The sequence below is a fragment of the Physcomitrium patens genome, chromosome 18, assembly GCF_059467195.1.
Source record: "Physcomitrium patens ecotype Gransden chromosome 18, ASM5946719v1, whole genome shotgun sequence".
Taxonomy (NCBI): Eukaryota; Viridiplantae; Streptophyta; class Bryopsida; order Funariales; family Funariaceae; genus Physcomitrium; species Physcomitrium patens.
In genome coordinates this window covers 1,092,409-1,117,057 of record NC_143427.1, presented here as the reverse complement: position 1 = coordinate 1,117,057, position 24,649 = coordinate 1,092,409, and the positions used below count along the sequence as shown (strand labels likewise).

Below are 24,649 nucleotides of genomic sequence, written 5' to 3'. Positions count from 1 at the left end.
AACTGGAATGAGTCATGCTATTGATGCAAGAATATATAAAGATGAAGAAGAGGTTGATATTGGTTACAAGCAACCAACAAATGAAAAGAATAGGTATAATCAACGAGTACGTTTCGAAGATTATAGTGATAAGGAAATGGAAGCTTTGAGCCATTATACTTGAAAGCATTGGGCAAGGGCAACTACTGAGGTATTGGTGAAAGAAAGAGATATAGAAGACCCAATTATTGCTTTAGTCGACCATGGTTCTGAAATAAATCTCATATCTAAAGTTCTTTATAAGAAGCAAAAATGACCAATTGATATGGAATATGGATGGACAATACGAGCAGCTAATAATACTCGGGGCGAATTATATGGAGCTTGTCCAGATGTCAAAATTCAGATTAAGGATGTTGCGACGGAGCAACATTTCTTTGTTCAAGATACAACGTCTTATCCGTTGATTTTAGGACAACCTTATATTAAGGCAACATGGATGGAATCAAAAGTACTTAACGATGGTTCTACTTATGCATGGGTACGGAGCAAAGATGAGAGGAAAGCTGTACAATTTCTAATAGTACCTCCTAATCATGAACGGAATCGAGATAGGTTGAGGGAGAAACCATTGCCAAAGATTGTTGAAGGATTTAAGGATTTTGGGGAGGTACCACTGTAAAGCGAGATTATGGAGGTACAAAAGAGGAGATACTCTCGCGAGATGAAGGTGCCTTTGATGCGAGTTTTATTCGTATATTGGAGAATGGAAATATTATGTATAAGAAAGTTGATGATTTTAAAAGAAAAGAGAGAAAAAGATTATATAATATTGAAGGAGAATTACGCAAGTTAGGTACATTGCAAGATGATGAGAGGATTTTAGGTGTTTATGAAGAAAATGGACTGGAAGATTCATTGGAATTGATTACATCTATTGGGTTGGAGGATAATAATAAGATTATTGAGATTCATTCAAGAGAGGTTTATACCATACTTGAATCTTTTCAAGCACCAGAAGTCACTGTAGAGATGAGATATAAAACGGCAGATAAGGAGGTAAAGCCTGTTGCTAGACCATTTCCAGAAGATTCTAAAGAACAAATGAGAGAAGCATCAAAAGAAGTAAGTTTAAGAGATTTAATGAGTATTGGACATCAGTTTACTAAAGAGACTTTTAAAGAATTGAAGATTGGTTCTGTTAGTTGTTTATTACCGGAGGAAATTACTTGCTTCATAAAGATGTTGGCTAAACAAGGTAGATCGTTTGCTTTCGAATCTCATGAAATTGGGTGTGTGGATCCGAATATTATAACACCTATGGTTATCTTCACTGTACCGCATGTACCTTGGAATCTAAGACCGATTCCAGTACCGAGGACACATTTATCTAAATTGGTGGAACTATTAAAAGAAAAGATAATGATAAAAATATTGGAACCCTCGTTTACGTCGTATTCTAGTCGATGGTTTATGATACCCAAGAAGAATGGGTCACTATGGTTTATTCAAGATATGCAACTGGTGAATGCAGTAATTGTCAGGAATGCAGTAATTGGACCTATTGTGGATAAATTTGCTGAGGCGTTTGCTGGAAGGACGATCTATTCAATAGATGACTTGTATTCAGGTTATGATCAATTTCAACTTGTCGAAGGAAGTAGAGATATGACAACAATGAGGACACCACTTGAATTGATTAGAATGTGTACTCTTCCTCAAGGCGCGACCAACTCAGTTGTGCATATGATGAATGGGATGAATAAGGTATTGAGAGATTTTATTCCGGAAAAGACTATGCCTTTTCTGGATGATATTCTTATAAAAGGGTGCAGAGAAGGAGACAAGGATGAAACTTTAGATACGAGGGAGTGTCGCAAATATGTTGTTGATTATATATAAGATTGTGAAAAGATTTTAATTCGGCTTGGAGAAGTTCATCTTACATTATCGGGTATGAAGTCCGTATTTGGAGTACGAGAGATTGTGATTGTTGGACATTTATGTAGATCTTACAAGAGAAAACCAGATCCGACTAAAGTTGATGCAATTGGAAGGATGAAAGAGGATTGTGATTCTTTAACAGAGGTTCGTAGGTTTTTAGGTGCATGTGTATTTTATCGAATTTGGATCCCACATTATGCTCACATAGCGGATCTATTATATGAACTGTTACGCAAGGGTAACCGATTTAAATGGGAAGAAAGGCATATTCAGGCAATACAAAGATTGAAGAAATTATTGATGTCACCTCCAATATTGAAGAAGGTTGATTATAAGTGCAATAGACCAGTGATTCTTACTGTGGACACTAGTCCAATTGCCATTGGATGGGCTGTGGGTCAAGATGATTCCAGTGGGAATAGATTTGCAGTTCGGATTGGGACTAAAGTTTTAAGTATTCGTCAGCGTGCATATTTGCAAGTCAAAAGAGAACTTTGGAGAGTCATTTCGGCTATGAAAGCTGAAAAGGACTATTTGATTGGGACATTAGAAGTAATTGAAACAGATTGCTTGCCATTACTTGGAATGATTATTAACTGTTCAACGCCAGATATTGCAATGTTGAAATGGATTGCTTATATTAAGTCACTAAATCCAGAATTTAAGCATATTACTGGGAAAGATAATTTAGTAGCAGATATGCTATCTCGAGCAAGATACGAGAGGGAGGATGAAATGATTGAAGACATTGATGACGTCGGATTGAAATTCTTTTCAATATCAAATCTCAACAAAGAAGACAAGCTATTTCTTGAAGAATCTTATGAAGGAAAATTATTGGATATTGGTCATTACTTGAATACCTTGACTAAGTAGGGAAATTGGTCTACAGAAAAATTCAAACAAATAAGAAAAAAGCATATGGATTTTTACTTCGAGATGGATTCTTATGCAAGAGACCGAAGAAAGGAATTGGAATGCCACAACGAGTGATAGGCAAAAACGAAGAAAAACTAAAATTATTAAAGGAGTTTCATGATAGTTTATGGGTAGGGCATAGAGGAATCTGGGCTACTTTTGCTAAACTCAAGCAACGATATTGGTGGAAAAATATGTATCGAGATGTGCTCTCATTTGTAGAGTCATGTGAAATCTGTCAATCGTATTTTAATATCCGACATCGAGATGGTCTTCATCCTACGTATCCTCTGGCTATTCATTTTAAATGGGTTGTTGATTTGGTTATTATGCCAGTTGGATTATGGCAGATGAGATATTTGGTTTTAACTCGTGAAGATTTATCAAATCAAGTAGAAGGAAGAGCATTGAGGACAAAATCTACAGAGGGGATTTGTAGGTTTTTGCTTGAAGATGTCATTTGCCACTATGGATGTGTAGGAAAAATCACTGTAGATCGTGGAGAATTAAATGCACAAGAAGCTTGTAAGTTCTTTGAAAGATGTGGAGTTAAACTATCACTGACTACTGCTTATAATCCGGAAGGGAATGCGAAAAGCGAACGTGATCACCCGCCGATTGTGAAAGCATTGATTAAAGCTTGTAATGGGAAAGTTAAAGAGTGGCCACGGCTTTTGTCATTTGCATTATGGGCTGATCGAACAACACATAGTTCGGTGACAGGATATATGCCAGTAGAACTTATGACAGGTCAAAAACCAATTATGCCGATTGAAGAAAAGGTACTTACTTGGAGTATGCTACCATTGGAAGATGGATTGACAAGAGAAGAACTTCTAGCTGTTAGGATTTGATAATTTGAGCAAAGATCGAAAAATGTGCAAATAGCATTGGAAAGGTTAAAAAGACCAAGGTTACAAAATAAGGCGAGATTTGATAAGCAACATCGATTGAGACCAAAAGCAATCGAGGAAGGTGACTGGGTACTTGTTTATGACAATAGTCTGGATAATCAACATAGTACTTTGCGGAAATTTTCAAAACATTGGTTTGGACCATATGTAGTAACAACTGTTCATGATAATGCGACTTACTCATTACGGGAGTTAGATGGTACAAAATTAAAAATACCAATTGCTGGGAAGCGGGTTAAAATATTTAAACGAAGACACACGGAGATGAATATGGAAGACCTTAATGAAGGTATAGAGATTTCGTTGCAAGAAGATGAAAGTGATTTGGATAATGAAGGTGACGAAGACGAACTAGACAAAGACGTAGAGAATATATTCTAAATCAAACAGCAATTGGGTAAATTCATGCATACAGGAGGATGCATAGGTTTAGAGGGGGGGGATGTCCTGTTGTAACACGAGTATACTGTGAAAATATAAAGAAAGGGGAATTTTATTAATATTTAGTTACCTCAATTATTGGGAGTAACGACCAATTCCAGTGCAAATACTGAGTGGCCAGGTTCAATCACCCCGTTACAGTCAGCCGGGGCATACTGAAATGCTCCATTCGATTCCAATAACGGGAGTCAGCAGAAAGGCAAAAACCAATTCAACGACGGGTGAGCCTGATTCGAAGAGCCAATTGGATCTAATTTCAAGACATCCAATCGGGATCCAATTTCAAGACATCCAATCCAGGTCCTCTTACCCAATATGAGACCTGAATTGGTCGGGCAACCCAATGCAGTCTAACTACAGGGAAATCCAAGTCTTACTACGGGCCTCAACCAATCTGATGCGAAGGACCAATTTGATCCAATTACGGGAACATTCGGGTCTTATTACTAGACTCTTATTCAATATGAGACCTGAATTGGTCGGGCGACTTAATGTGTTTCCGATTACGGGGCTCCGATTCCGTTTCAGGATGTTCCGTCCTTTATGGCATTCTGAGAACGTCCTTTCGATAAAATGATCTCTTAAAGGTAAAAATAGAGGAGAGAACTCTGACGGCGAGAGCCAATTTTGGATCCAAGCTCTGACGGCGGGAGCCAATTTCGGATCCAAGATGGAAGATTGAAGAAATTCAAAATTAAGGTTAAGAAATGAGAGGGGAGAGAGGGAGTTTTGGGAGGTTTTTTAGAAGGATCAGAGAGCTAGCTTCATGCTTTGGGCGGGAAAAAAAAAATAGAGAATTGGATTTTTTTTCTTCCTAGGGTTTTGGGAAGACTGAGACAATCGTTGCTAAAGTCGGTATTGTAATGGTGAATTGGGATTTTTAATGAAGTGGGTTTGATTACTCTTGACTGTTTTGTGAAATCGAAGTTACGTCTATGATTGAAGAATTAAAAGGGTGTCTATAGGATTGAGTATGCGGAGTGAATGAAATTTATTGGATTAATCTAACGAGACAGTCAGTGGATACAAGATTGTGAGTATAAAGCGGTATCAAAGATTAGCAGTTTGGATTGTTCGGGGTTCTCTGTAACGTATAGAGACCTACCGGCTAGTCGAAGGGCATCCATATAGATTTACGGTATATTCTTGCAGTTGTTTATATTCCAACAGTCAAAAACCGATAGACTGTTTGAATATTAGCGAATCTCCATACTACCTTCTAGAGCCAGACGTCCGACGCGTTCTCAAGCAGGAAAGCACGTAATACAACAACGTGGTTGTAACTAAGCAAGTACTTGGTGTTCTTCAACACTCATCACCATCATCATCAACATCTTCATGTTCTTTATTTTTGGTTTTAGCAATTGTAGAGGCCTTCTTGTCCAACTTCTTTGCATCTTCATCTTCATTTCTATCTTTACAACCATCATTGTCATTGTCTTCTTCCTTCTTTGCTGAATTTGAAGATGTATCCACAAACACACCATTACTCCTACTATGAGACATCTCCAAGTACTCACAAGTACTCTTGTGCTCCAACAACTCAACATCACGACTTTTGATGATCTTTTTAGTCTCCAAACACATGAGCCTATGAACCTTTGTACCTTCACAATATCTAACAAACATACATTTTGTACCTTTTGCATCATATTTTGATCTCATACAATCTAATATCTTTGCATATGCTATGCATCCAGAGGTCCTTATGTGAGAAATATAAGGTTTGTTCCGTCTCCAAGCTTCTTTCGGTGTCATTGATGTATGTGCACTTATAGGACTTCTATTTCTTGTGTATACTCCATTCACCACTGCTTCCGCCCAAAACTCATGTCCAAGGTGTTGTGCATGAAGCATACTCCTTGCCATCTTCACAATGGTCTGATTTGCTCTTTCAGCAACTCCATTTTGTTGTGGAGTGTAAAGAGTGCAGGTTGTCTTGCAATACCATGCAACTTGAAGAAATCATTGAATTGCTTTGACATATACTCACATCCATTGTCCATACGTAATACCTTGATTTTGCATTCACATTGCTTATCCATAAGTGCCTTAAAATCCTTAAACTTTATGAAACACTCACTCTTTGCTTTAAAGATAAAAATCCACACCTTCATTGAAAAATCATCAATGAATGTGATAAAATAGCTTGCACCTCCTATTGATGGCATCCTCATAGGTGCATAAATTTGAGAATGGACTACCTCTAATAACTTGATTCAACATGTTGCAACTCCACTTGGAAATAAGGCCCTTTATTATTTGCCTTGAATACAACCTTGATAAGCAAGTGTCATAGCATTGTGGCATATATGACTAAGATCTAAGCCACTTATCATGGATTAGAGCTCCTTCATGCTCTTGTATATTGAAGATTAGCAAATCCTTGCTTAATTAAAACCACATAGAGATTAAGCATAGTATGTTGCTCATAGTAGAAGGCAACAAAGAACTAAAGTAAGTTATTGTAGTGGCACCAAGGATTGGTAGGTGGTGGCCAAGTTAAGAAAGAACCTAGGATTTAGTTGGATGAAGTAGAAATGGATGTAATATCAAAAAGATGGAAATTGCTTCGTTGGTTAGCAAACCATCACTTATAAATAAAGAGTAATGGAAGTAAGAATTATCTTTCTCCTATCTTCTATTAAAATATAATACTTGCTGATGCTAAATATTTATATCTTTTAGACTTCTTTTCTTCAATAGGTTATGGGTCCACTTACATTTGCTCGAGTGTTTCTTTGAAGTCCTTTGAAGTGGTTTTATAAGTGTGGAGTAGATCAAGTTGTTGTTGTTGATGTTAGGCTTCAGAAGTACCTAACTTTCAAATTCAGATGAAGATCTTGATCTTGGTTTGCTCTTACTTGTGAATAAGAGCTTTTTGGTGTAAGTATTTTTTTTTTCCACCTAAGGATTAAGTTTGCATTGTGGTTTTGCTGAGATAGATCTTTGATGATCGAACTTAATAGTTTGTGTCTAAGAATTGCTGATTGTGCTTAAAAGCCCTCTTATGCTATATAGAGGTGATTTGTGAGCATAAGACAGATATTAGAGTAGAAAATCTGTTAAAGATCAGTAAGTACTTGCTTATTTATAACCACACAGAGATTAAGCATAGTATATTGCTAAAAGTAAAAAGGTAGCAAAGAGTTAAAGTAAGTTATTGTTGTGGCATCAAAGATTTACTTGGATGAGATAGAAATGGATGTAATATCAAAAGGATGGAAGTTTCCTCGTTGGTGAGCAAACCACCACCAATAAGTAAAGAGTGTTGGAAGTAAGAATTATCATTCTCCACACTTCTCTTAGACTACAATCCTTGCTAATGCTAAGTGTTTGTAGCTTTTAGACTTCTTTTCTATAATAGGTTATGGATCCACTCACATTTGCTTGAGTGTTTTTTGAATTTCTTTGAAGTGGTTTTGTAAGTGTGGAGTAGATCAACTTGTTGTTGCTGATGTTAAGCTTTGGAAGAATCTAAGTTTTAGATTCAGATTTAGATCTAGATTATGGTTTGTTCTTACTTGTGGTTAAGAGCATTTTGGTGTTAATATCTTTTTTTTCACTTATAGACAAAGTTTGCATTGTACTTTTGCTGAGATAGATCCTTGGTAATCTAACTTTATGTTTTCATGTCCTTGAGTTGCTGATTGTGCTTAAAAGGCCTCTTATGGTGTATAGAGGTGATTTGTGAGCATAAGAAAGATATTAGAGTGGCAAATCAGATTTGAGACACTTAGATAAGTCATTAGACTTGTGACAAGTTTTAGAAGTGAATTTGAGGAGTTTTTGTGAGTTAAAATACTAGTTTGTTCACAAAGAAAGATTTTGGGATTCTAAGGCAATAAAACCTTCTTATTGATTTTTGAGAGCATTAGGACTTCTTCTTAAAATCTTTTTTGATACAACTCTTCTTTAGACATGGCTTTAAGTGAAGGTGAAGGATTGAGAGTTATTGAGAAGTTTAGAAGTAACAATTTCTACCATTCGAAGGTAAAAATAGAGCTTTTGTTGGCATCTTTGGATCTTTAGAATATTATAGATGAAAGAAAAGACGCTCCAAGTAAAGATGCTGATATGAAGGAAAAGAAGGAATTCAAACGTCATGAAAAGAAGGCTTTTGGATTGATTGCAACCAATGTGGATGAAGCCAATTTCTCCCACATCATCTCTTGCAAAGGACCAGCAGAAGTATGGAAGACTCTTTGCAACATCTATGAAAGCAAAAACTTATCCAATATCATCTATACAAGAACGAAGTTCTTCACTTCCAAGATGGAAGAAGGTCAAGACCTCATGGCTCATGTCAATAAGGTAAAGGCTCTTGCAAACCAACTAGCAATTATTGACAAGCCTTTAGAAGAAAGTGATATAGTCATGACCTTGCTAATGAGCCTTCTCAAATCCTACAACTATCTTATTGTGGCATTTGAGTCCATCAAGCTAAAAGAGCTTATAATGGATTATGTGACAGCAAGATTTGCCCATGAAGTAACCAAAAAGAAAAAAAAAGGAGCCTCAAAGTGAAGATTCAGTACTATATTCACATCAAGGCAAGGGCAACTATTCAAATCAACAAGGTAATAGCAAATCTTGCTTCATTTGTCGCAAAGTAGGCCATTTTGCTCGAAATTACTACAAAGGCAAAAAGATGAAGAAGAAGAAGAATGCAAATAGTGTGCAAGATGAGTTTGGAGGATAAGATTACACATTGATGGCAACAAATGGAACCTCTATGGCTGCCATGTCAAGATGGATTATGGATTCAGGTTGTTCCAAGCATATGACACCTTATAAGTATTCATTTGATACTTATGAGGCTATTCCAGCATCAAATGTGATATTGGTGGATAGTGGTACATGTGAAGCTATTGGAATTGGCTCTATTATGGTGGAGGTGGTTGTGAATGGACAAACCAATACAATCAGATTCAAAAACGTCCTTCATATACCTGAGATGAAGCAAAACCTACTTTCGATGAGTAAACTTGTAATGGAAGGTTTTAAAGTTCAATTTGACATGAATGGATGTTTTGTAAGAACATTGAGTGGAGACAAGGTCTTCAAAGGCTTGAAAGAGGGACAGTTGTACTACCTCATTTGTAAGAAGGTGAATGGAGTAGAGGTGGTCATATTTTGATATATAAGAGGGTAGTTTGTAACTTCTAATATGCTTATGTCTTATCAAGAGAAAGAGATGATTCACTCTTAATCAAGATCAGACAAACCTCTGATATTATAAGTGCACTCTTGTCAATCTATCAAGGATAAGAACTTGATAAATACAAATCAACAAGTGAGACTTTTTTCAAAGAAAGATGAAAAAATAGAAATAACAAATATGTATATGAAGAAAGAAATTAGAATGGCTATTGTCAAAAGACAAGAAAACTAGAGACCCTAGAAACTAAACTATAAGCAAGAAAAGAGTTGACAAGAGTGAAGAAGGCTTCACTCTTGCCTGTATATATACTATCTACCTAAGAGCTACATGTAGATGTTGTCATATTATAAATGCTTACTGTATGTAAAAATTAGTTAAAACATATTATATATTAATAAATCTAGATGTATGTTAGAGTGGCTAGTAGATTAAATTAAAAAGAGTTGATATAAAAAACTTTACTTTGTTTCTTTACTTGTTTTCATTTTGATATTAAAAAATATATATATATGTAGGACCTAAATGTTTAGTATGAAGCCCTGGGAAAAAGTGGTATTGAAAAAACTATTGAAGAAATACAATAAACAAGATACAAGTAAGTCGAAATCAGCAAGGTTAGATACAAGAAAAGTTTGGAATGAGATACCTCTCACTTCCAATACCCTTATAGGTAGAAATTATATCCATTTTGGCTAGTATTCATCTTACTTTCATCCAAAAAAATCCTAGTTTTTTCTTAACCTAACTGCCACCTTGGTATCTTTCCTTCATCTTTTTGCTGCCCTTTGACTATTAGCAACTTAGCTAAGATAATATCTTTTACCTTCTAACTTATCCTCTATTTACTTTAACACTCCTACTTTGCTATTGGTTAAAGGCTAATAAATCTATTTTCTTTATCAATTTATAATTTTTATCCTTGACCAATGCTTTTGTGAGTAAATCAGCAAACATGTCTTCCATTGCACAATGTTTCATATCAATTACTCCCATCTCAATCTACTCCCATATGAAGTGATGTTGAATGTCAATGTGCTTTGTCTTTAAATGATGCTTTGGATTCTTGGCAAAATCAAGGCATCCTTGATTATCACATTTCATTCGAGTTGCTTCCAATTGTACAAGTCCAATATTTTCTAAAACTTGTCTTAGCCATATCACCTCCATTGCACCATTACTTGCTGCTATATATTCCGCCTCTATTATAGACCTTACAATTATTGGTTATCTCTTATAATTCCATGAAATTACTCCCACTCCAACAAAGAATACATATCCCATTATTGATCTTTTATCATTTGCATCTTCAGTCCAATCCACATCATAATATCCATGCAATGTAATACTATCACCTCCAAGACACAATTTGAAGTTCAAAGTGCCTTTTAAGTACCTCATGATCCTTTTGATGGTTGCCCAATGAATTGGTCCAGCCTTTGACATGTGTTGACTTACAACACTCACCGCATATGCAAGATCCACCCTTGTATCAACCATTGCATACATAAGTGAGCATACTGCTGCCTTATATGGAACATCTTTCATTTCTTCTCCAACTTCAGTAAATTCCTCATCTGTGAGCTTCATCAACTTCAAATTTGCCTCCAAAGGTGTTTCAATGGACTTGCACTCCTCCTTATTGAACCGTTTCAATACTTCTTCAATGTACTTCTTTTGGGTCAATGTAATGATTTTCTTAGCTGGATCTCTCACAAATTCCACTCCTAAGCAATAGTGGAGTTCTCCCAAATCACTCATTTCATACTCTTTTTCTAACTTTGCCTTCAATCAATCCATCATCTTCAATGTATTGATTTAGATGATCAAATCATCAACATAGAGGATGACAATCAATATGAACCTATTTGATTGCATCACATATAAAGAATGATCAACCTCACTCCTTACAAATCCTTCACTCACAAAGAATATATCAATGCATTGGTACCATGTCATTGGTGATTGCTTTAGCCCATACAAGGATTTCTTCAACTTACATATAAGGTGTTATTTGCGTTCTTCAATAAATCCTTGAAGTTGATCCATGTAGATGTCTTCTTTTAATTTTCCATTCAAGAAAGCCGACTTCACATCCATTTGATGCATCTCCAAGTCCATTGCTGCCCCAATTGCCACAATGGTTCTAATGGTGGTGAATTTGGCAACAGGAGCAAATGTCTCATTGAAATCAACACCAGCAACTTGTGAATAGCCTTTGGCAATCAATCTTATCTTATACCTCATAATATTATCCATTGCATCCCTTTTGGTTCTAAACACCTACTTACAACCAATTGAAGCTCAATTTGGTGGAAGTTGAGTCAATTCCAATGTTCCATTGTCCATGAGTGATTTGTACTCTTCTTCCATAGTATTCTCCCACTTCATAGCATCCGTGGACTTCATTGCATCACATAAACTCTGTGGATCAGCAAGAAGTGCAACATTGGCATATTTTTTACTTACTTGAGGAAAAATATGGTCCTTCCATTATTCACCACATTGTTTTCAATCTCTCAAAGGATATCTCCTTTCATTTGAAGAAGATTCAACTTGTTGCATTCCATAGTCACCTCTAATCTTCTTATCTTTTGAAGAAAGACTTTTCTCACTCAAAGATTCATAATCCTCATTACTATCATCATCAACATCTTCATACTTTTCATTGCTGGTCTTAGTAATTGTAGAGGCCTTCTTGGGGTGAAGAAGTTATAGCCGTTTGAAGTTAAGGTATAATTTAAGACATATTATTACTCTTTTGAAAATATGAGGAGTTGTACAATATCTTTTGAAAATCAAAAGGTGTAAATAGAACGATGATTCTAAGGCCTACATCTTTCATAAAAAAGTTATTGCTTTTGGAGTTTATGTGAAGGAGTTATAAGGAGTTGAAGGCGGTGCTTCCAAATCAAAGGCAGTAAGTAAGCGGTTTTATTTATGGTAATGGTTGGAGCCTTAACTTGAGTTTTAGAACAAATTTTTGGCTCAAACTTTTTGAAGAATGTAACATTTTATATTAAGAAGCTATATATACAAATTTCGTGGAATTTGAGCTTATATTTTGTGAGATATAAAAAAAATTACATGCGAGTGTATAAAGACAGGGGTTTGAAGTGAATATTAGGGTTTTGAAGATATCTCAAGATCTGCAATAAATATGCAGTTGAAATTTGTTGTAGAAGTTAATAAAAATACATCAGTATCTCATGAAAAATTTGAGTTTGTTTGGACAGTCGGATTAGGAGATATGAGCTGTTAAAGTTTGGAAAAATTTCCACATAAGGATATATAAGGTTTTAGAGGATTTTATCAAATTTTGGGTGTTGTTGGTTACTTAGGGCTTGTGTTTTGATGTAATTGCCAAAAAAAAGGAAAATATTATATATATAACTTGGTATTTTTATATCTTAGAGTTGATTGAGTATTTAGTGGCAGCCAAAAGTCTAGCGCTTTCTTTAGGCAAACTCTCTCTACCTCGACAACGTTCTATAGGACCTCCAAAAATGTGTTGACTTTGTACAATACATATCTTAACTTGCAAGGCAAGTTTTTTATGTAGGTGCCACATAATTAACTTGTTCTATAAGCTACTAATATATGTGATACGTGATTAACTTGTTAACCAAGTTTCTAATCTATCAATTAAGTATAAACACATGCAAAGTCAAAGCAGTGTATATGAAGCTTCTAGGAAGCTTTTCTAAAAGATATTATGAAATTAATCTTTTATTATCTACTTCTATCTTTTCATATCACCTAGATAATAATTATAGTAAATATATGTCCATGATACCATTGCCTATATCCAAACAATATGGTCTTCTATTTCTATGGATTTTATTTTAGATCTTTCAAGTTCATGTTCATATGACTTTATATTTGTAATTGTAGCTCGCTTTACTAAAATGGCCTATTTTGTACCATTGACAAAATCTATTTCAAGTAAAAAAAAATAGCTAAGCTTTTAATTGACAATATCTATTGCTATCATAGATTACCAAAAGATATTATATTAAATAGGAAGACTCAATTTGTATCAAGATTTTGAAAAATCCTATTTAAGATTCTAAAAGTACCTATAAAGCTCTGTTTGGCTTTTCATCCTCAAATTAATAGACAAATAGAATAGGTGAATTAAGTTTTGGAGCAATATTTGAGGTGTAGCATCAACTATCATCAAGATGATTTGACAACTCTTTTGTCATTCATAAAGTTTGCATATAATAATTTAATATATTCTTGTACTAAATAAATATTTTTCTTTATTAATTATGGTTATCATCTATAACTTGATACTTTTGACTTTTTAAAATTTGATAATCTTGCGAAGAAAGATTTAACAAATTATTTATTAGAGCTATATGCAATAATGAAGACACAATTAAAAAAAGCTGAAGAATGACAAAAAACCTTCGTAGTATCTGTCACGGACATACATATTTGTCCTAATAATTACATAGATAATATGAATAGATAGAAGTAAGTCAAAGTAGATAAATATGATGATATCTTATAGAAAGCTTCCTCGAAGCTTCATAGATGCTACTTTGTCTTTATAGATGTCTATAGGTGATTGATAGGTTGAAAACTTAGCCAACAAAGAAACCACGTGTTGACATGTTGATCACTTGTAGTACAAGTTGGACATATGGCTTACACCTAGGAAAATTGCCTTGTAAATTAGACATGTGTGCTGAAAGTTGGATGCATATTAGAGGTCTTATAGCATGTTGCTATATAGTTCTTAGTTAAGTAGTATATATAGAGGGGAGAATGAGGCCTTCATTCTTATCAACTCTTTTCTTGCTTTTAGTTTAGTCTCAAGAGTCTTATGTTTTCTAGTCTTTGGCAATAGCCATTTCAGTTCTTCTTTGAATATACATATTTTCTTCTATTTTTTTACTTTTCTTTTAACATTGATTCCACAACTTTATGTATCTTCTTTTATTTTGTGTCTTTCACAATAGCTATTGCAAGAAACAATCACAATTCAATGTAGGTGACAAGGTATGGTTATTTTGTCATAATATCCTGACTACTCTTCTTTGTGATAAGTTGAATTGTTATAGGCTTGGACCTTTTTTTATTTGTGAACAAGTCAATCCTATTGCTTATTGATTACATCTACTGAAGTATATGAAGATCCATCTTCTATTTCACATGCCCCTCTTTAAGCCGTATAAGATAGTGAATATCTTGAGAAAAAGACAAATGTCACTTCCTCCTATAGAAGTGGATAATAATCAAGAGTTTGAGGTAGAAGAAGTCTTAGATTCAAGATGGCATCGAAATAGGTTAAAATATCTTATTCATTAGCATAGATATGATAGTAGTGAATGCATATGGGAGCGAGCAAAAAAATTTGCAAATGCAATAAAGAAGATTCAGGCCTTTTATCAACAACATCCATCAAAACCAAGATGAAGAATTGCAAAGTTCTATGAAACATGATGACCACTCCTCATAGAACTCATTCCTAAAAGGAAAAGTAATGTCATGAATATATACATTTATCCCAATAGTTACTTATATGATTAGATAGAAGTAGGTAAATATAGATTAATTTCATAAATTCTTCTAGAAAAACTTCTTAAAAGCTTCATAGACGCGATTTTGTCTTTAGATGTATTTGTAGGATAGAAACTTTACCAACAAGTTAACCACATGTTGGTAGCTTGTAGAATAAGCTAATTATATGGTGCATATATAGATAACTTGCCTTACAAGTTAAAACATGTGGTTGGCAAAGTCAACACATGTTGGAGGTCTTATAGAATAATGCCACATAATCCTTAGTTAGAGTGTATATATGGAAGCAAGAGTGAAGCCTTTTTCACTCTTGTCAATGCTTTTTTAGTCTTTAGTCTTATTTCAAGACTTTCTAGTCTTCTTGTTTTTGGCAATAGCCATTCTAATTCAATATTATATCATCTTTGAATGACTTTTTAGTTCTTTTCAATGATACAAGAGTGTATTGAGGATTTTCTTTCTTTGAGATTCATGTCCTTGATATTCCCTCACAACTTGTAAGGAAGAGGTTGTGACTTGATGTGTTAGGCTTCTTCTTAAATTATTTAAGCATAAATTTTCTTGACTAGAACTGTCACATGTTTTTTTTATATAAATAATATATTCAAAAATACATAATAACTACCAAGTAAACAAACTTTGTTTGATTTTTTTATTGATAAAAGATTGTATTATGTTTTTTTGCTTCATTTTTTATAAAAACAATGAGGCATGTAGTCAATCAAATAGCATTTTATGTCTTTTTATTTATCTTCTAAGCTGTCTTATATAAGAATTGTCTATTTCTTTTTTAATAAGAAAGAAAAAAAAAATTGAATTATTGTGAGGAAAAAAAAATAAAACAACACTAAATTAAGCTAAAATATTTCAAATTTTGTTTTTATTAAATAAAGTCTTTTAAAATTAAAATCAACAAAACTAAAAAACAAGCAATGAAAATCAAAGAACTAATGCTAAGACATATACAATTGGAAGAAAAAAATAGATTACCATAAGTAGCAAGAATAATTCATAAAATCAAACACAACAAAGAAATAAAGACATAATGTAACAATAAGTGTGTGCTAGAAATTCTCCATGAATAAACAAGTCTTATTTAAAAGAGTTTAAATTAAAGTTTTAAACTGTAATATGAAGTAATTTGGCATGCAAATCTAATCAAAGTTTGAGATTTTTTTTTAAAAAGTTGAAAATATTAGACTTATCAAACTAATAAATTTATACAAAATAGAACAATTGATTGTTAAAATATGTGTTTATATTTATATATATATATATATATATATATATATATAATATGGATGTAATTAGACTAATTGTAAAATAAAAGTAAATTAAAGAAAAATCAAACTAAATCAAGAGAGTAAGAAGAAGAAATATAGTATACTTAAAATTCACAACTTGAGTTTGGTTGTATCTTTTCTGTCATCAAACACTTACTTCCACAAACAATTTCTACATTTGACATTGATAATGTCACTTGCTTTCCAAGAATAAAGAGGATGTAACTAAGGGCCTTATATTTACCTAAAGTCATTTTCTTTTAAGACAATAACATTTGAAATGAAATATTCATTAGCATTTAGAGTGAATTTGATTTGCCAGCTGGGCTTAGTGGTCATCTGCACATTCACGTCAAGAGAGGGAGCTGTGATGGCTGCCCTTGTAAAAAGGCAGGGACTTGTGTAGTGTTCTCAGAACGTAAGACTTCCTGTCGTATCAGTATATAATCTCACCTGGCGACTCTACATTCGGGGCTCGGAGGAACCCTGGACCTCGGAATAAAGCGGGTACGGTCAATGAGTGGTTTAACGGAGCTTGCAATGGAAGAACGACTCTGAGTGCGCCCTCTCAATAGTCTGGTCATCCACGTCGCTTGAATTCGACATCGACATCACGGATTCCGTGAACACAGTAATGTTCACTGGTACGATGCTGTCCTACAGCCCCTGAGCGACATCGATAAACTCGTACACTCTTATCTGATCACCACATGCGTCTTGTGTTGCACGTAGAAAACGTAGTGCAGCAATAGCAATCTCTGGCGAGCCGAAACAACGGGTGTCGGCGAGTGTCCCACTCTAGTCATTAAGTAGCGGTGTCTCCAAATTGCAGCCCTAAGGTTAGTGGCAATGTTTTACAAAAATCCCAAAACATTGAGAGGGTAGTATGATACAATTGCAAGATGTCCACGCCTACGCTAATTAAATATTTCCATCTACTAGTAGAGTGGGCCTTGAAGAGTCTGTAAGCCGCTGGTGTGGGCGTTGCCATGCATGGAGACACATCTTGTCGACATCATTGTAGAACCAAACATGCTTAGCCTTCTGACGCCTCACTTTCTCTGCAGCTCCATGAATCCAATTGTTGTGCAGGACATATACTCCGCTGCTCAACGCTGCTTCCGTCACATTCTCATGCCACCAGTAATCATTCACAATTCCATTCGCGAAGGTTCGTCGGTTCAGGAAGCTTGTTCGGAGGCCACTTGAGGCCGCCTTACATTCCGTCACGCCCACTCGATGTTGCGCTCCCTTTCCACACAACACATGCCCGAACACCAACTGCTCAGGCTGCTCCGGTGCCTCGCTTGCGTAACTTATCAAATCTTTGAAGGCCTTGATGGTTGCTTTCTCCGATTGCGCGTAGAAGAATCCTGAATCCACACGCCCGCGACCATTGGCAGGAAGGTTCATATTCGGTTCGTCACTCACGACGAGGAAAGTGCCTGTTGGAAATGCCGTTAAGCGGGGCAGAGGATTTTGGAACCAAATAACGTCAACATCGCTCCAAACCACGTGGTACCCTTTTTGCAGGATTTGAAGAACCACCTGCAGCTTCCGCTGTGTCAGTTGCTGCGAGCAGTTGGTGCTAACGTCGGATCTTGCAATAACTGCCTCGGAATCTGAGGCAGACTCAGGCAAGGGAACGTAGAACACAGGGATTCCTCGCACAAGAGCAGACTTGTAGATGGACTTGTCAAACGCAGCAACAATAACATTATTCACCCCGAGAGCCCGGGCACGACAGATAAAACTCCAGAGCATGTCCTTGTGACTCGACTTGACCCCAACCAGGGCAACGTTCTTCTTTGAATCCGCCAGTTCGGGCAGAAGCTGGTCCATGCTGAGGACATACTCCGGACTAGTCCCAAGAGCTGGAATGCGTATCACTTCGAGTCTCAACCTGGCCTCCTTTTCGAGAAATGTTTCAGCATATCGAATGCCAGGCACAGAGGTTGACAAGAGGTTCTCGCACCGGCAGGGGTTTGAGGCTGACTGGGTCTCGCTTATGCAGAGCCTAATCATAGCAGGTTCAGGGCAACCAATGAGTTTCCATCCTCCAGACAGAAGATCCTTTTCCTCCGCTGAGATGTCTCGGTTTTTTCGATACAGATACAAGTTGGCAATATTCTGCCACTCTTTACCAGCTAAACTCCAAGACTCTGTCTGCGCCTGTGTTTGATCAGCCATGCCCAAAACCTGCGTAGAAGCTCCCTGAACATGGAAGCCAATTAGAGCGTCTGTGGCATCCACAACGATCCGTGAGCCGCTCACAAGCCCTCGAGCCATCCATTGGTCGTGGTAACCAGCTGCATACGCAAAAGTGGGCATGGGTGATGCGAAAAGCGAACTACCATCAGCTGCAACATTCCAGGCCCAAAGGTTCACCCCTTCCAGCAAATCTAGCTTCCCAGATGTCCGCACAAAACTCGCCATTTCACGATCGATCATTGACTCTCCTGTCACGGAATGCACAAGGAATATGATTCCCCCACCCTTGTGAATGAACTTGAATGGAAGGTCGGCCACTTCAAGCCGCTGAGCTACCAACGCCCAGTCAGTGAACGTGCCTGCCAATTTTCGCAGCCCAGGCATGAAATCCTGTAACAGCATGACGTTGGGTTGAACCAAAACTGTCACATTGGTATCCACCGTATTGGCTCTTGCAACCATAGAGTTGAAAAGCGGTAGACCTGTGAAGCTGTAGTCGATGTGAGGCTCCACAGTAACCAAACCTGGAAATTCTTCGGCCACTTGGTGTAATGAAGAGTGGTTTCCGAGAAGGACAACATGAGGTCGGGGACTCAGGTGCAACCACGACAACAAAGCTTGGCGATTAAGATCACCCTCGCTCCTTGTGAAAGCAGGCGGTGCACTGAAAATTGTCACCGTGAGCTCCTGTGAGGTGTCGACCATTTCCGGGGCTTTCTGCAAGTCTTGTTCCTCCCAGCTCACCCTCTGTCGGAGCCACTTCTGCGAGGAGATAATACGGTTGTACTGCTCCTCCACTGTCTCAACAAACTGCGCATCCGTAAATTCTACCTCGTTGTTGATGCCATTGGTGTAATCAAGAAGCTTCAAACCAGCCGACTTCTGTATTGTGGACAAGGTGTTGGGCAACTCCTTCAGAATCAGTCGTGGGTTGGACAGAGCCTCAAAGCGGTTGGTTAAACTGTGGGTGTGCGGAAACGGGCCAGACATATTCAGGATATCCACAAGCAAAATCATTACGACAACTGAAGACACCGCAATAGCTGAACATACGCATTTGAAACGTGTCATTCTCCTAATCTTGGAGCTTAAGATTGTGAATACTCCCATGACGCTTGCAATCCGGCCTTAAGTTCTCCTTGGTCGGTGTGTCCCTACTTTCAATGAATCCAGTTACAACTTGTCCTGCAGCGTCAATGAAGAACGAATTAAAAATCATCAATGTGACGAACTCACAGATTCATCTGAAAGGAGCAATTGACAGGCATCTTGGTTCACGACAAAAACATATCTGATTAATCAAATTCGCACCTTTGTGTCACGATTAAAGTTTGACCACCACAAAAGCTGGGATTTCTGCTTGTTAACGGTCACTCCATAATCAGAGTCAGCTCCGATATTCGTGCAGCAAACGAATTCTCATCAACCAACAATTCAGCACACTTGGCTGTGTAGCTTACAAAGTTATCAGAACAAGGCTCATTGGACCAATCTCGTAAATAGTATTGGGCTCCACTCCTGGAAATTCTGCGAACAGAAATGCGTTCATTCAAATGCGCATTAGAAACTGACGCACACAGATTCAGGCGCAATACCAACCTGACTTCCAAAGTCGGCCACTCAAATTCAGGCCCGAAGTGAGTTCCACAGGACAGCATTGCAACTTCATACCCTAATTATAATACGAAATAATAAGGTGCGCTCAAATCACCAGATGTAGTAAATAGCATCTATGCACAGTAAGGACTCTCAAAGTACCCACCTGAAAGAACGAAGGAAAAAGTTCCAGAGCGTCATGCGACGACATGCCACATTGGCCCTAGTCCTCCACTTTCACCAAATACCAAACAATCCGCCCAGAAAAAAAAAAAAAAAAAAAAAAAAAATGAATTGATCCCCAGGTCTTTTCAAAGGTATATTAGAAGGTGATAAGCCTTGTGCCGATAAACTTGTCCAGTATTACCCTATCAAGACTCACATCCTTCAGAAGTCGTCAACTTCTGAAGGATGTGACCAGGTTTACTTTTAAACTTCTAAACCCCAACGCATGCAGTGGTCCTAATCCATTCCCCTAATGGCGAGCAGCGACTACTTTTTGCACGAATAGAACGCAGTCAAGTAGCTCCGCACCACATAGAATGCACTAAACCTGTTGGACTCAAGCCGATAGACACGCCAAATCATTCTATGGTGTTGCTTCAAGTACATGTGTATAATCAGGTTACGTTACCCGTTATAGGAAAAGAGAAATCGCTACTCCAGATCCCCTTGTCGACGCTCATTGAACGCTTAACAGTATCGATCAGATGACAAACAATGCCACAGCGAGAAACCCACCACGCCTCTGCGGATTGCAATTTTGTTACTATCGACGTCATCCGCGACCAAAGCCTCTCATGTCTCCTCCAAAAGCGCAAGAAAAATCGCGCCTTGGCCAGCCCTATCACAACTAGAGACTCAATCCTTAAACCTCTGAATGCTCACACCATGAACACAGGTACTCCTCGTAGTGCAATGAAGGTACTCCAAAGGAAGGTCTGGTGCCCTCCAAAGGCTGGTTCCTCCCCTCTGCCTCGCACGTGGAGAAGCTTATTCAAACAGCTAAGAGTTCAAAGAAGGAAAGGGCGAATCCACGAGTGATGCAGACATAACCGAGGGACTCTACAGACGAGAGTGACAAGAGAAGAGGTGGCCGCAGCGTTCACTGGCGCATTGGCATGAGGTTTACTGTGGGTGTGTTAATGAGCAACAGAGGCATGTAAATCTGTTAATGTAGTCGACGAGGGGGAGAAGGAGAGAGAATAGATGAGTGACGCTGGTGTCGCCCCAGCCTACTCGTCAGCAAGTACCTTGTGGTGTTGGCATCCGTATTCGTGTGGGGCAACCTACGATGCCGGGTTTGTAGCTGCCCTACCATCCGGGGCAGTGCCTCATGGGGCCGCGCTTGTCGCCAGGATTCCTCCTCTCTCACCCAATAAAAACAAACTGATCTTCAGCTGAAGCTCCGGAAGGATTCCACCACCCCGGAAGTACCGGACTCTTCTTGCCTGGAGGTTCCAAAACTAAATCAAATCGAATTACTTTTTTAAAATGAATATAAATCTATTTATATATATAATTAAGATATCTGCTAATCGTATAAAAACATGTACAAATTGCAAGTTTGGAAATAAGGCAGCCACAGGGAAATCCGAGAATACCTTAATAAGAATATCACCATCGTAGTGTGCGATCAAAGAATTTAAGATTCTTTTGTGAGGACGGTTGGTGCAGAACCCTGTTAACTATCCATAGCTACTTCTATTAATTTTTGAGGTTTAGATAAACATAATAAATCGCTGCAGTGAATTGCATGAGTTTTCAATATGTTAGATTTGTATCTTTGGTTTTTTTAATAAAATGATGAAATTGTACTAATATCCACCTTATGAAGATTGTAATATTAAAGTTTTCTACCATGCTTAAGTACGTAACTGTAAGGATTGATCAACAATGTGACTATGGACTTTCATGATTGAACCATATAAATTATTTATATTTTTATTCAAACATATAAATTATTTCAAATTAATTTTTATATTACATACAATTTACTTTTAGAATATTATTCTATAATAATAATCATCAAAACTTTAAAAAATTGAAAAAAATTAGTTTATATTTCATCTATCGAGTTAAGGTTGAATGTTTTTTAAAAAAAATAATTAAGTTTTTATAGGAAAATCAAGTATTAAATATTAAATATTATTTTTGAATTATTTATTATAAGTAAATTTTTTTAATTTATTTTCATTAATATTATAGGTTTTATATCTTTACATTTGATTATAAATATTTTACAGAATTTTTATAAGAAAAATACCATAAAAATTAAAATTTTATAGTATAATTATTAAATTTTTAAAATATATTTTTTAATAATTAATATCATATATTAATTAAAATATTATAGTTATATTTTAAATAATCATTTTTAGATTCAAAAAATAAATAAAATTTAGTCAAAATTCTATATTTAATTTATCAATCCAACAAAATTTTAATATAGATGTATAATTATTTTTATTTAATTAAATAATAAATATTACATTAAAATAAATTGAAGTCTTATATTAAAATAAAAAAGAATGCACATGTTGAAAAATAGAACTATATCTATTAGAAGTTAGGACATCAAGAATATAATTAAATCTATATTAGTACAATAATTTGTTTTAGAAAAAATGAATCTAAGGTTGATAAAATTATTATATTTTTTTTAAGAACTTAAAAATGATTTTTCAAATTTCAAAAAAAAAACTACAATTTTTGAGATAGTAAATAGTTTGTTTTGAAGCATCTATAATAGGATCAAAATAAGAAAAAAAAGATAAAAAATGAAATTGTCATATAATCTATACTCCTTAAAAACTTATTTAATAATATATAGAAGAATACTTATATATTTTTAGCTACAAAGATATAAATAAATAAATAAATAAATAAAAATATTTGAAGTAATAATTAATTTATATAAGCTGATCAAATCTAGGAATTATTTGTCTCTTTTATTAAAGAAATTGGTAGGTAAGAGTTATAACAAAAAAATTTACATATCAATCAAAATTGGAAGATAAACCCAATTAAGTGTTGTTTGGAATTGGTTGTATGAAGTTAAAGATAAAATTATTAAGAAACAAAGAAGAACATGGACATAAGAAGTGAAACAAATACAATCAAATTAGACTATAATATTAGTTTAAAACTAATTATAGTTTATTCACTATATTTTTATTCAATAAAATATAAATATAAAAAATATTTTATTATATAATTAATTTTTTAAATCTTTCTATTGAAATAAATTATAAATTGAAGTTACTATAAATAAGTTATAAAGATTTAAAGATGTGAACCTTATAAAGTAAGTTATAAGATTTATAGTAACTTATGAATTGAAGTTATAAACTGAAGTTATAAATTGAAGTTACTATAAATCTTCAATGAGTTATAGCACCTTAAATAAAGATAAGAAGATAAGAAAATTTATTAAATATGTTTTATCTAAAGGATAATTTGCTTAAAAGATTAAGACTTCAAACCTCTTCAAGGCTTATAACTAATGTATTTTCATTTCCTAGAAAAGCTACGAGGCCTTACTTTTATCTTCTTATCTTTATTTAAGGTGCTATAACTCATATATGACATGTATACCTTCCTTTCTACAGTTATTAACTAGCTAATGGTTCTTATATTTTCTATTAATAGAATTATTTTTTTATATATTTTTTGCTTCATCATAATATTAAAAATATCTAATTAGCCTAAAATCCTTTTAAAACCATTAAATTTTGCTTAAATTCTTTACAATGACTTTTCAAAGTGATAAAATTATTTTTACCAAAGTCTTATTAATATGCTCTAAATGTTTTTAATACTTACATTATATCCTTGCATTCTAATTTTCTCCTTTTCTTTTTCAATCACCTTTTATTCTTCTTATTATAGCATCTTATAAAATTTTATATATGCTAATCCTTAATTTCAAAGATTTTATCACTAAATATTGTGGCAAAAGAATCTTATTTGAAAAAAATGTTAGACACTATTTGCTACTAATTTTTCTAATTTCTCTTAAGTATTTGAAAATCAACATTCAATAAACTTCAAGTTCTCTTTAAATCCTTTACTCTTGAATAAATTAATAAACTCTATGTTGAAAGCTCACAAAAATATAATAGAGTAAAGTTTCTTTTTAAGAGCCTTATATCTTTATTCAAATATTGTTGATATTTCTTTAATACTTAATCCTACTCTAAATCTAAATCTTCAATTCAAAATCCTAATTCAAAATCTTAAATCCTAAATCCTAGCTTTAAATTCTTAATCCTAAACTTTAACTTTACTTATATACATATATTTTGTGTATGAAAAAATAATGAGGGTTCTAAGAAATTAATTTTATTATGTTTTAGTTACTACCAACTTGTTATTTAGTTTTTTAGATAAGATATATATTAATAAATTAAAAAGATAAATATAAAGAAGATGTGGATGTTATATATCATGCTATTAGTAAAGATGATTTTTTTATTCTTGTCTATAGGTAATAGGTTACTTAACATGAATTTTTAATATAAGCATTATATAATTAATCTTGTAGTTATTGTTAGTCAATTAATTAAATATATTAAAAAATATACTTCCTTATTTTTATTTTCTACTAGCAATAGACTTTAAACTCAAGAATTCATATATGCCATTCCACCACCTTATCATAAATTCTA

The 24,649-nt window shown here is 35.0% G+C and overlaps 1 protein-coding gene across 2 annotated transcripts; it reads right to left on the bottom strand.

The window, feature by feature from the left end:
• Positions 1 to 16,982: 16,982 nt before the first annotated feature.
• On the bottom strand, positions 16,983 to 21,138 carry LOC112295534 (beta-arabinofuranosyltransferase RAY1). 2 transcript variants are annotated; one of them, XM_024547276.3, is made up of 3 exons: positions 20,614 to 21,138; positions 19,695 to 19,910; positions 16,983 to 19,568 (listed from the first exon to the last, which is right to left on the bottom strand). In XM_024547276.3, exon 3 carries the CDS (start codon positions 19,491 to 19,493, stop codon positions 17,094 to 17,096), a length of 2,400 nt encoding a protein of 799 aa, XP_024403044.1. In that variant the 5' UTR covers positions 19,494 to 19,568; positions 19,695 to 19,910; positions 20,614 to 21,138; the 3' UTR covers positions 16,983 to 17,093. The 2 variants fall into 2 exon arrangements, with proteins under 2 accessions (XP_024403044.1, XP_090100435.1); XM_090244309.1 differs by lacking the exon at positions 20,614 to 21,138 and adding an exon at positions 20,146 to 20,328.
• Positions 21,139 to 24,649: the final 3,511 nt, after the last annotated feature.